Raw genomic sequence first — 12764 nt, forward strand, 5'->3', positions numbered from 1 at the left:
AAATAGGCGCGGTTCAATTACACATTACGATATACAACGAATATGCACGATGCGAGCGACGCAACGCAACGATATTCCTTTATTGTGCATGATGTAATAAAAATAATTCGGCAGATTTGTTTCTAGATTCTATTAATGTCATTTTACAGAAATGCTGCATTTGTCATCGTACTTCTATTAACATTACTAATACTATTATAGCACTCGATCGTCTATCATTGTTGTCTACTCACGTCGCCAGAGGAAAGTATTCAGCTGTGATCTACCAGTGTTAGCCCTTTGCGGACGAAGATTTCTTTAGAATATTAAAGAATATATTGCTCGGAGAAGTACATAGATGATGTATCAAAGTCGCGAGTGCTGGGAAAAATGGAAGATATACATTAATATTTGATCATGCACGCGATTACACATTATTAGTCCGCAACTTTAACAATTGAATCATAGTAAAAATCACGATGCCGTCAGTGTGACGACGTTCCTCCCCAAAGGGTTAAAAACCGATGTCTCTCTATTCAATGCTAGCAGCTCGAAAGACTTTCCTCGACGATCAGCTGATCACCAGTTCAAGAGAGATCGAGTCTGTTAAGATTTATCACGACTTATCACTACTCTTGATCTTCACCGCTCCACTACATCTGTACCGTTAGTCTCGTCGTTGTCTACCCGGGTCTACAGCAACTCGTTCCCCGTTTAATCAAATGTTTCTGAAAAGCGAGAATCAATGTCAGCGAATTCGGCGAGGCGGTACATCGCTGGGCGATGCTGTCGCGCACTCGTCTTCGATTCTCTTACCTGGAACACACCTGTACTCCAGGTTCGACCAGGTGATCTGTTCCTGGGAGAAGCAGTAAACGCCGAGCCGTCCACCTTTCAGTGTCGCATCGTGCAAATCGCCGGAATCAGCGATAAGATTAGCACCTTGATACAGCTGGAATCGAATCAAGCCGTTACGCGGTCTGTGTATCAGCTGCCATCGGTACGTGGTGCGTGGCTTCCATCCAACTTTCTTCGGATCTTGCCAGAGTACTTTCGTTTGGTTCGGAACGGACTCGTGATGCCAAAGGCTGTTCCTGAGATGTTCGCCGGGACCAGTGTTCGAATTGACCAGCTTCAAAACGATTCCGGGATCTCCCATCGCCGAGAACGGCGCGTACTCCCAATACTCTTGCCTTTCTCGCTTCCAAGATACCACGTAGAATTTACTGTTGCTCTGGTAGGCGAAGACGAAACCGACGAAATCCTCGTCGGAATTGTTGTCGACGTAGAAAGTGCCGCCGAAGTCCACGCTACTCATCACGTCCGGCCCTGTCGAGACGAAACACCATGCATCAATAAGATTTTCATTGATCTTGACCTTGTGCAAGACTTTCCGAGAGATCCTTACCTATAGCGAGTCCGGGATCGCTGTTCAATAGTTGTCGAATCTCGGCACCTTCGTGGGTTATCACCCACACGGGATCGTTCTGGGACGATCCAACAGGATCTAGAGCGACCGTCTCGTACTTTCGGAAGTCCGTCCCCGAGATCATGCTGTTGTTCGGACAGTTGTCCTTCGCATCGACTACGCTGTCGTTGTCGAAGTCGTTCAAGCATGCGTCGCCCCTATCGTCGCCTAAAAATCGTAAGTAACGTTGAATTAGAGTATTACAACCCCGAAATGGCTTGAAGGTTTTGAGTGCAACGACTTCCAACTTACGAATTGTATGCAATTGATCCGGATTGTAGATGTAAGGACAATTGTCCTCGTCGTTCGGCACTCCATCGTTGTCTATGTCATCGTCGCACGCGTTCCCTATCCCGTCGTGATCGTCGTCGGTTTGTCCCGCATTGGGTACGTCCGGACAGTTGTCCCTGTCGTCCTGAACTCCGTCTTGGTCCCTGTCGTTGTCGTTATCGCAAACGTCACCTACTCCGTCACCGTCTTTGTCCGACTGATTAGGATTAGCAATCCTGGGGCAATTGTCGCATACGTCGCCGATCTTGTCGTTGTCGAAGTCTTTTTGATCTGGGTTCACCTTGAGCGGACAGTTGTCGACTTTGTTCGGAACGCCTGCAAAACATCCGTCGTAATCAATCATTATATTTAAATTTGAGTCGGAATTCGAACTTTCAATCATTATATTGAAGTCTCCATTCAAATTCAACTCTCAGCAACCCAATATAAATCGAAATTCAACTTTCAATCATTATATTTAAACCTAAATACAAACTCAACTATCAATCCTTATTATGAAAGCGATCTACGTGAAAACTTGAAAATTATTTCAAACTAAATGAAGTAATGAGTTCGTTTACCATCGTTGTCGATGTCGTCGTCACAAGCGTCGCCGATTCCGTCATTGTCCATGTCTTCCTGCTTTGGATTTTCCACCGTTGGGCAATTGTCGCAGACATTGCCGATTTTGTCTTGGTCCTGGTCCTTCTGGTCGGGGTTGGCCTTCAACGGGCAATTGTCGTTGGCACTTGGTGTGCCGTCGTTGTCGGCGTCCAGATCGCATGCATCACCTATTCCATCCCCATCGGCGTCTTCCTGGCCGCTGTTCGGTACCGTCGGGCAATTATCCGCGCTACACGACGGTAAGATGCAGTGGAGCTCGTGATCTGGTATTCCATCATTGTCGCTGTCCACACCGCATTCGAATCCATCTCCCGCCCATCCGGCGACGCACTGTAGTGCCGAGAAATTAGATTTCTTATGACTAGACAACGCATCTTTATGCAAAATAAAAATTTTCCAACGTTATTGCAACAAACTAGAGTGACATACAAATGTACTTTCTTTCTAAATATGTTTAACAGGTTGAAATTCTTTTAATGTTATCACTGTTTTAAATTACACTTACTCATTTTTCTCACAAATGCATCAAATTCGCTGTCTAGAAAGAAGAGAAAGTTTTTCCTTGACGAAACCAATTTACCTTGCAAGTGTATGCTCCAGAACCTATGTGCGCGCACGTGGCGGTAGCTTTACAAACGGTGATCTTGTCAGGGCAAAGATTGCCGTCGGGTTTGCAGCCATTCGTTTTGTCGCCAACGAAGCCAAGTAGACACGAACCGCACTCGTGGGTGCCCTAAAAACAAATCGAAAAGAAAGAACGGAACAGGAGTGAACAACCTATTGGGAAACAACCGATAATCAGTACCTGCGTGTTGATACAGTGGACAAATTGACCGCAGCCTCCGTTGTCAATAAGACACTCGTTAATGTCCTTGCAGACCTGCTTGTGTTTCTTGGCATGATCCAGTTCGGATCCTTCGATGCTTGACCCGTTGAATCCCTTAGGGCATGCCTCGCATCTGTACCCGGGATTCAGGTTCTCGCATTTCACTCCGGGAAAGCAAGGCTTTGCTACCTTGCATATGTCTATGTCGACGCACGACGACGAACTACTACCGGGACAGCCCGGCAGACAGGGATTCCTCGCGCAGGGAGTATTCGACTGAACGCACCGATACCCGTCGCCGATGTATCCGGCCGCGCAACGGCCGCACTTTGGCCCCTGCACCGTGTTGCGGCAGTATTCTCCCGGCAGACAGGGTGACTTGTACTCGCAGGTTAGCAGCACCGGTATATCTAGGCCAAACGATTAAGATTAGGGCTTGCAATGGCGCAGGATCCTGCGTTATTTTTTGGTCTCACATTTGTTAAACAGGTGATGCGATATCTCGGAAATTTTGCTGGACTATGCGTGTAATCAAAGTTGCGCGAATGACGACGCGCAAGAACTATTCGACCGAGAGTGGAGAGACTGAAAAGCTTTTTCCACTACAGGATACAACAATTAATAGTCTTCGCTTTTTATGATCATATTTTAAAAGTTCTACAAATTTTGTAGTATAATTTAAACATTCCTGTGATTTTAGTTTAATTAGAGCTATATTAAACAATTTTGACCTAAACTTTCTTAACTTCATTAATAATTATGAAACGAAGCTGTAACCAACATTTGAATACAGGAAAAAATTTTTCTGATTAACTTCAGCAATTATTATATTATTACACACATATATGTATACATACATACATGTAAAATATGTATGTATATATTTCAAATATAGTTAGTATTCCAAAACTTTTTACTCACCGGTCTCTTCAGTGTTGCTACAAGCTGCACAGCTGTTGATCAAATATCGAAGGTATCTCGCCTCCGCTTTCTGAAAAGGAAAATATCAATTGGAAACTAGTTTTTCTTAAAACGTGTAAGGAAGTCGGGGAGGAAGATTGCTCTCACGCTCGATTGTAGCTCCTTCCAAACTCTTCTGGTGGCGCTGATCAGATCGTCGATGGCACCTACTATGTAATTCTCTGTCAGATTCACGCCTGAAAGTTTCGAAATGAAATATTTAATACAACAAATTAGCGCGTCCTCGTAGATGAAAAATATTTCGAGCGATCTCGGTCACCTTTTCCTCTGGTAATCCTGGCAGTTCGTGCCCATTGCCCTGTCTTGTAAAATAGCTCCGCCAGATCGTTGCCGTTCGGAGGTCCCCAATTGCGATCCCCATTGTCGTCTAACTCGTTACCATTGAGCAAGTTCGGGATTTGGTAGTTCTTGTCTGAAATCACCGTTTAGCAAACGCATTCGAAGATAAACGGTAAGTATGCATTCGAAGAATGTAAGAGTACACATACACTCCTCGTTCATAAATCACTGGACACTCACTTAACTCAAACAAAATAGTAATTAAAGAATGGAATCTTCCAGCTTGATATTATTCTTTTATTTTGATTACATGTAGCTACTGTATAACAACATTTTAATGCAAAATTATGTATATACGTAGACTGTTTGGAGAAATGTTGGAAGAAAAGAGATTCAGAAATTGTGTAATAATATTATTTGAAATTGAAGTATAATATTAATATTAAAATATTAATAACATAATATTAAATTGAAGAAATCGTGTATAATATCCTAGAAGCCAAATTGGAAACAATTACATACCCCATTTAAATTTGAAAAATTAGAAAATATAAGAATAACAATTAAAATTTAGTTTAGTGTATATGTATAAGAAACACCGTTTCCTTGCAAACAATTCTTGAACATAAGCATTTTATTTTGCAGAAAGATGGAATTCGTTACCTTCGTCGAGAATAACATTGGAATCAACGAAACTGGCGATCAGGATCGCCCCGAGAATTAACCGTCGCATTATCCTACCCTTCGATCCGCGTTCGATATACGTATGTTTCAAAGTTTCAACGTAGTTATGCACGTCTGCGCTTGTCCCGATTGAATCATGAACTGAGACAAAGAGACCACGAACACCCTTATATACCGACGCGACGCGTGCAGGGCATTATGGTAAATTTTTTTCAGTATCACACGATCCTTCGAACCGTCCCACATTGCGGATCAATTTTAATTAGCTGGACAAAATTCGTAACATAGTTCCGTAAAAAGGAGATGCAAGTAATGTCTAGACAGCAAGAATATTTCTCTGTCAGTAAAACTCCCAAAGTCCTTTTTTGTCGACAGAACTGTATAAGCATTTTGAATTATTATTTTTTTCTACATTTTATAAGGAGATCCATAAAAGCTCTTGTATGTAATTAATATCAATCGATATTTTTAAAATACGTTTTGTACTTAATTTTCTATATTCTACAGTAAAATTGTATAATGAAACTAACGGCGGAAGAACGTGTTATTGTCTTAATTAATTCCGTTAATTATTCAGGGTATATTTCCTACTTTTCTGGCAAGATTGTAGGAGTATGATCTACAAGTGAAAATACGAAAAAAATCTTATATGAAGTTTGTTTATAAACGATGTGTCAAGTTTGTATCAATGCAGAAGGTGGTGACACATTTTGAAATGATGATTTAAAAATTTTTAACTATCCTCGTACGTTAAGAAATATCTCGTAAGTACAGGCAAAGTAAATACAATCGACATTCCGTATTAGTTAGCTTTAAATCTGCTGTTCCACACCTATTCAGGCTGAATACAATATTTGCGTATAATATTGTAATAAAGCGTTTATAAATAAACTTCATATAACATTTTTTTTTGTATTTTCACTTGTAGGTCAAGCTCCTACAATCCTACCGGAAAAGTAGGAAACACCCTGTATGTATACAGGGTGTCCCACGCAACTGGAACAGGCTGTACCTCCTAAACGGTCGGGAATAGAGGAAAATGTTATAAGAAAAAGTTGAATGGCATCAGACGGTGCATACTACGCAACTAACTTTATGCACTTTTGTGCATCGGTGCATCAGAAAAATGCAACTGCACTTTTTTTTAAAATGGAAACATACATTTTTGACTGCACCAATCGATGCAGTTTGTTGTGCTCTACATAAAAGTACTACATACTTATGCCCTAAACTTATTCGTTAGGAAGTTATCGAAGCTAAAAGTTCTCTCATTTGTAATGGACCATAACGTATTTAGGTGCAGGTTGTTAAATCTAGCTGTGCGGCTGAATGTCCCCCGCAAGGGGAAATGGCCCCGCTGCGCAACGGTAAATCGGCGGAACTTCACGATAGAGAACTGATCGTCACCTGTCAAACGATGCACGTTCAGTTAAAAAGTAAAGTGCCACAAGTGTATTCACACAAACATACATATAAACAGTTGTTTTGTATGTTTACTGCTGTAAGAAATAATGGACAGTACGCACTTTTGACAAGGTGTGTACCTTACGTGCGGTCTTTGTTTTTGTCTGCGCATTCCTAAGTTTTGGTCAAGCGCACAGCTAGATTTGACAAGCTGTACATACTCCGGAGCACTTGCCGAGACCGAAATAATTCAGTGAACTTTTAGCTTCGATAACTTCTTAACGAATAAGTTTAGGGCATAAGTATGTCAGTACTTTTATGTAATGCATAACAAACTGCATCGATTGGTGCAGTCAAAAATGCAGGTTTCCATTTTAAAAAAAGTGCAGTTGCATTTTTCTGATGCACAGATGCACAAAAGTGCATAAAATTAGTTGCGTGGTATGCACCGTCTGATGCCATTCAACTTTTCATTCAACTTTTCATTCAACTTTCATTCGACTTTGTTTAGGAGGTACAGCCTGTTCCAGTTGCGTGGGACACCCTGTATATTATGAAGGTTAACCTGAGATGGGCGCTATGGTAGGGACCGTGTTAGTTTCAGTTGATACAGAAATGCCTACCCGTGGTGTACACGTTACAGCGATAATATAAGAAACAGAAACCCAGCAGCAGAGGCATTTTCTTGGGACCGTAATCGTAAGATACAGGAACCTCAATAATACAAAATAAAATATTTCCTTATGCGTCGCGAAAGAATGTTACCCGAATGTTAACAAAGTTGACCCGAGAGTTTCGGGCTGCACGATAGTGATACGACTTCGTCGGGCAGGTTCAAAAAGAATCGGACAAGTTTGGGCAAGCGAGTTATCGCGACACCGGAGATTCAACTCAGCGTTCTTAGGAAGTAGATAACATAATGTGTGTGATAATAATGGTATTTCATTCATAACTTATTAATAACGTAATTTCTAATATACATACTTGGTTTTCTTTATTATAATTACATTAGGTATATTCGGCGAACATGTGCATAATCTTATGTGCATTAAAATTTTAAATAATGCACGTTACACGTGTAGAACTTAAAGGACAATATTCCCGACATTCTGACGAATTTGTCCCGACTGAACTTGTATATGTATCGATAATACAATTAAAATATCCTTACGGAGTTACATTAGTTAGTTCAATTGTGACAATTTTTTAGTGGGTGATGTTTTTATTGACTCGACCGCTCCACTATGTACATCCGTAACGTGAGTCTCGTCGTCGTCTAACCGGATCTACAGCAAATCGTTTCCCGTTCAATCAAGCGTTTCTGAAAAGCGAGAATCAATGTCAGCGAATTCGGCGTGGCGGCAGTGCCAGATTAAGCCAGCGCGGGAACCGTAGCAAATGTTATGACGAGGCCCTAGGTCTTGTATCAGGGCCGTTCGTGTGCAAATGTAGCGCACCTTCTCAACAAACACAATGAACAACCTTTTTTTTTTAGCAAAAATATTCGGGCCTCTGTTTGTATGGCACGGGACCTGTAGCATTTGCTACGGGGCTTAATCCGAACCTGCGTGGCGATACATCGCTGAGTGATGCTGTCGCGCTCTCGTTTTCGATTCCCTTACCTGGGCTGCACCTGTAATCCATGTCTGACCAGGTGATCTTCTCCTGGGAGAAGCAGTAAACGCCGAGCCGTCCACCTTTCAGTGTCAGATCGTGCAAATCGCCGGAATCGGCGATAAGATTAGCACCTTGATACAGTTGGAATCGAATCAAGCCGATACGCGGTCTATGCATCAGCTGCCATCGGTACGTGGTGCGTGGATTCCATCCAACTTTCTTCGGATCTCGCCAGAGTACCTTCGTTTGGTTCGGAACGGAGTCGCGATGCCAAAGACTGTTCCTGAGATGTATGCCGGGACCAGTGTTCGAATCGACCAGCTTCAAAACGATTCCGGGATCTGCCGTCGCCGGGAACGGTTTGTTCTCCCAATACTGCTGAGCACCCCGTTTCCAAGATACCACGTAGAATTTACGGTTGCTCTGGTAGGCGAAAATGAAACCGACGAAATCGTCGTCGGCATCGTCGTTGATGTAGAAAGTGCCGTCGAAGTCCACGTTGCTCATCACGTCCGGACCTGTCGAGTTGAAACACCATGCATCAATAACAATTTCATTGAACGCGATCTTGCGCGAGACTTTTCGACAGATTCTTACCTATGGCGAGTCCGGGATCGCTGTTCAATAGTTGTTGAATCTCGGCACCTTCGTTGGTTATCTTCCACTCGGGATCGTTCTGGACCGATTCCACAGGATCTAGAGCGACCGTCACGTACTTTCGGAAGTCCGTCCTCGAGATCATGCTGTTGTTCGGACAGTTGTCTTTTGCATCGACTACGCTGTCGTTGTCGAAGTCGTTCAAGCATGCGTCGCCTCTATCGTCGCCTAAAAATCGTAAGTATCGTTGAATTAGAATATTATAGCCCCGAATGGCTTCAGGGTTTTAAGTGCTACGAGTTCCAACTTACGAATTGTATGCAATTGATCCGGATTGTAGACGTAAGGACAATTGTCCTCGTCATTCGGCACTCCGTCGTTGTCGATGTCGTCGTCGCACTCGTTCCCTATGCCGTCGTTATCGTCGTCGGTCTGTCCTGCATTGGGTACGTCCGGACAGTTGTCCCTGTCATCCTGAACTCCGTCTTGGTCCCTGTCGTTGTCGTTATCGCAAACGTCACCTACTCCGTCACCGTCTTTGTCCGACTGATTAGGATTTGCAATCCTGGGGCAATTGTCGCATACGTCGCCGATCTTGTCGTTGTCGAAGTCCTTTTGATCTGGGTTCACCTTGAGCGGACAGTTGTCGACTTTGTTCGGAATGCCTGCAAAACATCCGTCGTAATCAATCATTATATTTAAATTTGAGTCGGAATTCGAACTTTCAATCATTATATTGAAGTCTCCATTCAAATTCAACTCTCAGCAACCCAATATAAATCGAAATTCAACTTTCAATCATTATATTTAAATCTAAATACAAACTCAACTTTCAATCCTTATGATGAAAGTGATCTACGTGAAAATTTGAAAATTATTTCAAACTAAATGAAATAGTGTGTCCGTTTACCGTCGTTGTCGATGTCGTCCTCACAAGCGTCGCCGATTCCGTCATTGTCCGTGTCTTCCTGCTTTGGATTTTTCACCGTTGGGCAATTGTCGCAGACATCGCCGATTTTGTCTTGGTCCTGGTCCTTCTGGTCGGGGTTGGCCTTCAACGGGCAATTGTCGTTGGCATTTGGTGTGCCGTCGTTGTCGGCGTCTGGATCGCATGCATCACCTATTCCATCCCCATCGGCGTCTTCCTGGCCGCTGTTCGGTACCGTCGGACAATTATCCGCGCTACACGACGGTAAGATGCAGTGGAGCTCGTGATCTGGTATTCCATCATTGTCGCTGTCCACACCGCATTCGAATCCATCTCCCGCCCATCCGGCGACGCACTGTAGTACCGAGAAATTAGATTTCTTACGACTAGACGACGCATCTTTATGCAAAATAAAAATTTCCCAACGGTATTGCAACAAACTAGAGTGACATACAAATGTACTTTCTTTCTCAATATGTTTAACAGGTTGAAATTCTTTTAATGTTATCACTGTTTTAAATTACACTTACTCATTTTTCTCACAAATGCATCAAATTCGCTGTCTAGAAAGAAGAGAAAGTTTTTCCTTGACGAAACCAATTTACCTTGCAAGTGTATGCTCGAGAATCTGTGCGCGCGCACGTGGCGTTAGCTCTACAAACAGTAATCTTGTCAGGGCAAAGATCGCCGTCGGGTTTGCAGCCGTCCGTTTTGTCGACAATGAAGCCCGGTAGACACGAACCGCACTCGCGGGAGCCCTAGAAACAAATCGAAAGGAAACAACGGAGCAGGAGTGAACAACCTGTTGGGAAACAACCGATAATCAGCACCTTCGTGTTGATACAATGAACAAATTGACCGCAGCCTCCGTTGTCAATAAGACACTCGTTAATGTCCTTGCAGACCTGCTTGTATTTCTTGGCATGTTCCAGATCGGATCCTTCGACGCTTGACCCGTTAAATCCCTTAGGGCAGGCCTCGCATCTGTACCCGGGATTCAGGTTCTTGCATTTCACTCCGGGAAAGCACGGTTTTGCCACCTTACATATGTCTATGTCGACGCACGACGACGAATCACTACCGGGACAGCCCGGCAGACAGGGATTCCTCGCGCAGGGAGTGTTCGACTGAATGCACCGGTACCCGTCGCCGATGTATCCGGCCGCGCAACGACCGCACTTTGGCCCCTGCACCGTGTTGTGGCAGTATTCTCCCGGCAGACAGGGTGACTTGTACTCGCAGGTAAGCACCACCGGTATATCTAGGCCAAACGATCAAGATTAGTGCTTGCAGTCCCGCCGGATCTCGCGTCATTTTTTGGTCTCGCATTTATTAAACAGGTGATGCGAAACCTCGGAAATTTTGCCGGACTACGCGTGTAATCAAATTGCGCGAATGACGACGCGCAAGAACTCTTCAACCGAGAATGGAGAGACTGAAGAGCTTTTTCCAGTGCAGGATACAACAATTAATATTCTTCTCTTTTTACGTTCATATTTTAAAAGTTTTACAAATTTGGTTTTATAATTTGAACATTCCTCTGATTTTAATTAAATTAGAGCTATATTCAACAATTTTTACCTGTACTAAACTTCCTTAACTTCAGTAATAATTAGGAAACGAAGATTTAACCAACATTTTGATAGAGGAACAAATTCTTTCGATTAACCACAGCAATTATTATATCGTATTGTAAGTATATAATATTATAATATATTATAATATATCGTGTTATAGCTTCGTTAGTTATTATATTATTACACACACATATATAAGTATATGTAATACATATGTACATATTTCAAATATCTGTTTTCCAAAACTTTTTACTTACCGGTCTCTTCAGTGTTACTGCAAGCTGCACAGCTGTTGATCAAATATCGAAGGTATCTCGCCTCCGCTTTCTGAAAAGGAAAGAATCAGTGGAAAATTGTTTCTATTAAAATTTAAAATGCGTAAGGAACTCTGGGAGGAAGATTGCTCTCACGCTCGACTGTAGCTCCTTCCATACTCTTCTGGTGGCGCTGATCAGATCGTCGATGGCACCCACTATGTAATTCTCTGTCAGATTTACGCCTGAAAGTATAGAAATGAAAAATTTAATAGAATAAATTAGTACGTCCTCGTGGATGAAAAATATTTCGAGCAATCTCAGTCACCTTTCCTTTTGGGAATGCTGGTCTGAAAACCTCGTGCCCTTATCCCTCTCTTGTAAAATAGCTCCGCTAGATCGAGGGAATCCAGCTGCCTTTCGTTGCCGTTCGGAGGTTCCCAATTGCGATCGCTATTGTTGTCTAATTCGTTATCATCGAGCACGGTCGGGATTTGCTTGTCCTGGTCTGAAATCACCGTTTAGCAAACGCATTCGAAGATAAACGGTAAACATGCATTCGAAGAATGTAAGAGTATACTTATCTTCGACAAAATGGTAATTACAGAATAGAAGCTTCCAGGTTGATATTATTGTTTTATTTTGATTATATGTGGCTATTGTACGATAATATTTGAATGCGAAATTAAATATATACATACATATACTATTTGAAGAAATGTTGGAAGAAAAGAGATTGAGAAATCGTGGGATGATTATGGACAGTTCTAGAAATCAAATTGAAAACAATTACCCCACATAAATTTGAAAAATTTGAACATATAAGAATAATAATTAAAAGTTAGAAAATATAGGATATTTTCATCAGATTTGATTTACATGTTCTCTCTCGATCCAAATTTGAATAAGTGTCCGGTGACTTATGTATAATAGAGTGTATATGTATAAGAAACACCGTTTTCTTGCAAACAATTCTTGAACATTTGCATAAAGATGGAATTCCTTACCTTCGTCGAGTATAACATTGGAATCAACGAAACTGGCGACCAGGATCGCCGCGAGAATTAACCCTCGCATTTTCAATCTCCCTTCAATGCCGTGCGATATGTGTATGAACGTGTGTATGTAGGTACCTCTTCGTTTGTCCCGATTTAATCATCAACTGAGGCGAAGAAATCTTCGGACATCCTTATATACCGATTCTACGATTATTTATCGCGTGCAGGGCAGTGCGATAAATTTTCTCAGTATGAGGCGAGTCTTCGAACTGCCCCTT

General features: G+C 42.3%; 2 protein-coding genes across 3 annotated transcripts; both read right to left on the reverse strand.

Annotated features, from left to right (window-relative positions):
• Positions 1–24: 24 nt before the first annotated feature.
• On the reverse strand, positions 25–5240 carry LOC143213398 (cartilage oligomeric matrix protein-like). Its single transcript, XM_076433208.1, has 11 exons — positions 5091–5240; positions 4408–4560; positions 4236–4324; positions 4089–4158; positions 3147–3577; positions 2922–3074; positions 2299–2671; positions 1700–2053; positions 1388–1615; positions 796–1308; positions 25–707 (listed from the first exon to the last, which is right to left on the reverse strand). The coding sequence occupies exons 1-11, from the start codon at positions 5158–5160 to the stop codon at positions 694–696; spliced, it is 2448 nt and encodes an 815-aa protein (XP_076289323.1). The 5' UTR covers positions 5161–5240; the 3' UTR covers positions 25–693.
• Positions 5241–7483: 2243 nt separating this feature from the next.
• On the reverse strand, positions 7484–12663 carry LOC143213397 (cartilage oligomeric matrix protein-like). Of its 2 annotated transcripts, XM_076433206.1 has the most exons (12): positions 12496–12663; positions 12190–12255; positions 11817–11996; positions 11645–11733; positions 11492–11561; positions 10488–10918; positions 10263–10415; positions 9640–10012; positions 9041–9394; positions 8730–8957; positions 8138–8650; positions 7484–7836 (listed from the first exon to the last, which is right to left on the reverse strand). In XM_076433206.1, exons 1-12 carry the CDS (start codon positions 12563–12565, stop codon positions 7823–7825), a joined length of 2541 nt encoding a protein of 846 aa, XP_076289321.1. In that variant the 5' UTR covers positions 12566–12663; the 3' UTR covers positions 7484–7822. The 2 variants fall into 2 exon arrangements, with proteins under 2 accessions (XP_076289321.1, XP_076289322.1); XM_076433207.1 differs by lacking the exon at positions 12190–12255.
• Positions 12664–12764: the final 101 nt, after the last annotated feature.

This window comes from Lasioglossum baleicum, chromosome 11 (genome assembly GCF_051020765.1).
Source record: "Lasioglossum baleicum chromosome 11, iyLasBale1, whole genome shotgun sequence".
NCBI lineage: Eukaryota > Metazoa > Arthropoda > Insecta > Hymenoptera > Halictidae > Lasioglossum > Lasioglossum baleicum.

Excerpts from the sequence above, each read along its gene's own strand:
- LOC143213398 (XM_076433208.1), bottom strand. The coding sequence starts at position 5,160 with ATGCGACGGTTAATTCTCGGGGCGATCCTGATCGCCAGTTTCGTTGAT. Across the intron at positions 4,325-4,407 it reads CAGGATTACCAGAGGAAAAG|GCGTGAATCTGACAGAGAAT; the intron begins GTGACCGAGATC and ends CGAAACTTTCAG. Across the intron at positions 2,054-2,298 it reads CGACGACATCGACAACGATG|GCGTTCCGAACAAAGTCGAC; the intron begins GTAAACGAACTC and ends GATGTTTTGCAG.
- LOC143213397 (XM_076433206.1), bottom strand. The coding sequence starts at position 12,565 with ATGCGAGGGTTAATTCTCGCGGCGATCCTGGTCGCCAGTTTCGTTGAT. Across the intron at positions 11,734-11,816 it reads CAGCATTCCCAAAAGGAAAG|GCGTAAATCTGACAGAGAAT; the intron begins GTGACTGAGATT and ends CTATACTTTCAG. Across the intron at positions 9,395-9,639 it reads GGACGACATCGACAACGACG|GCATTCCGAACAAAGTCGAC; the intron begins GTAAACGGACAC and ends GATGTTTTGCAG.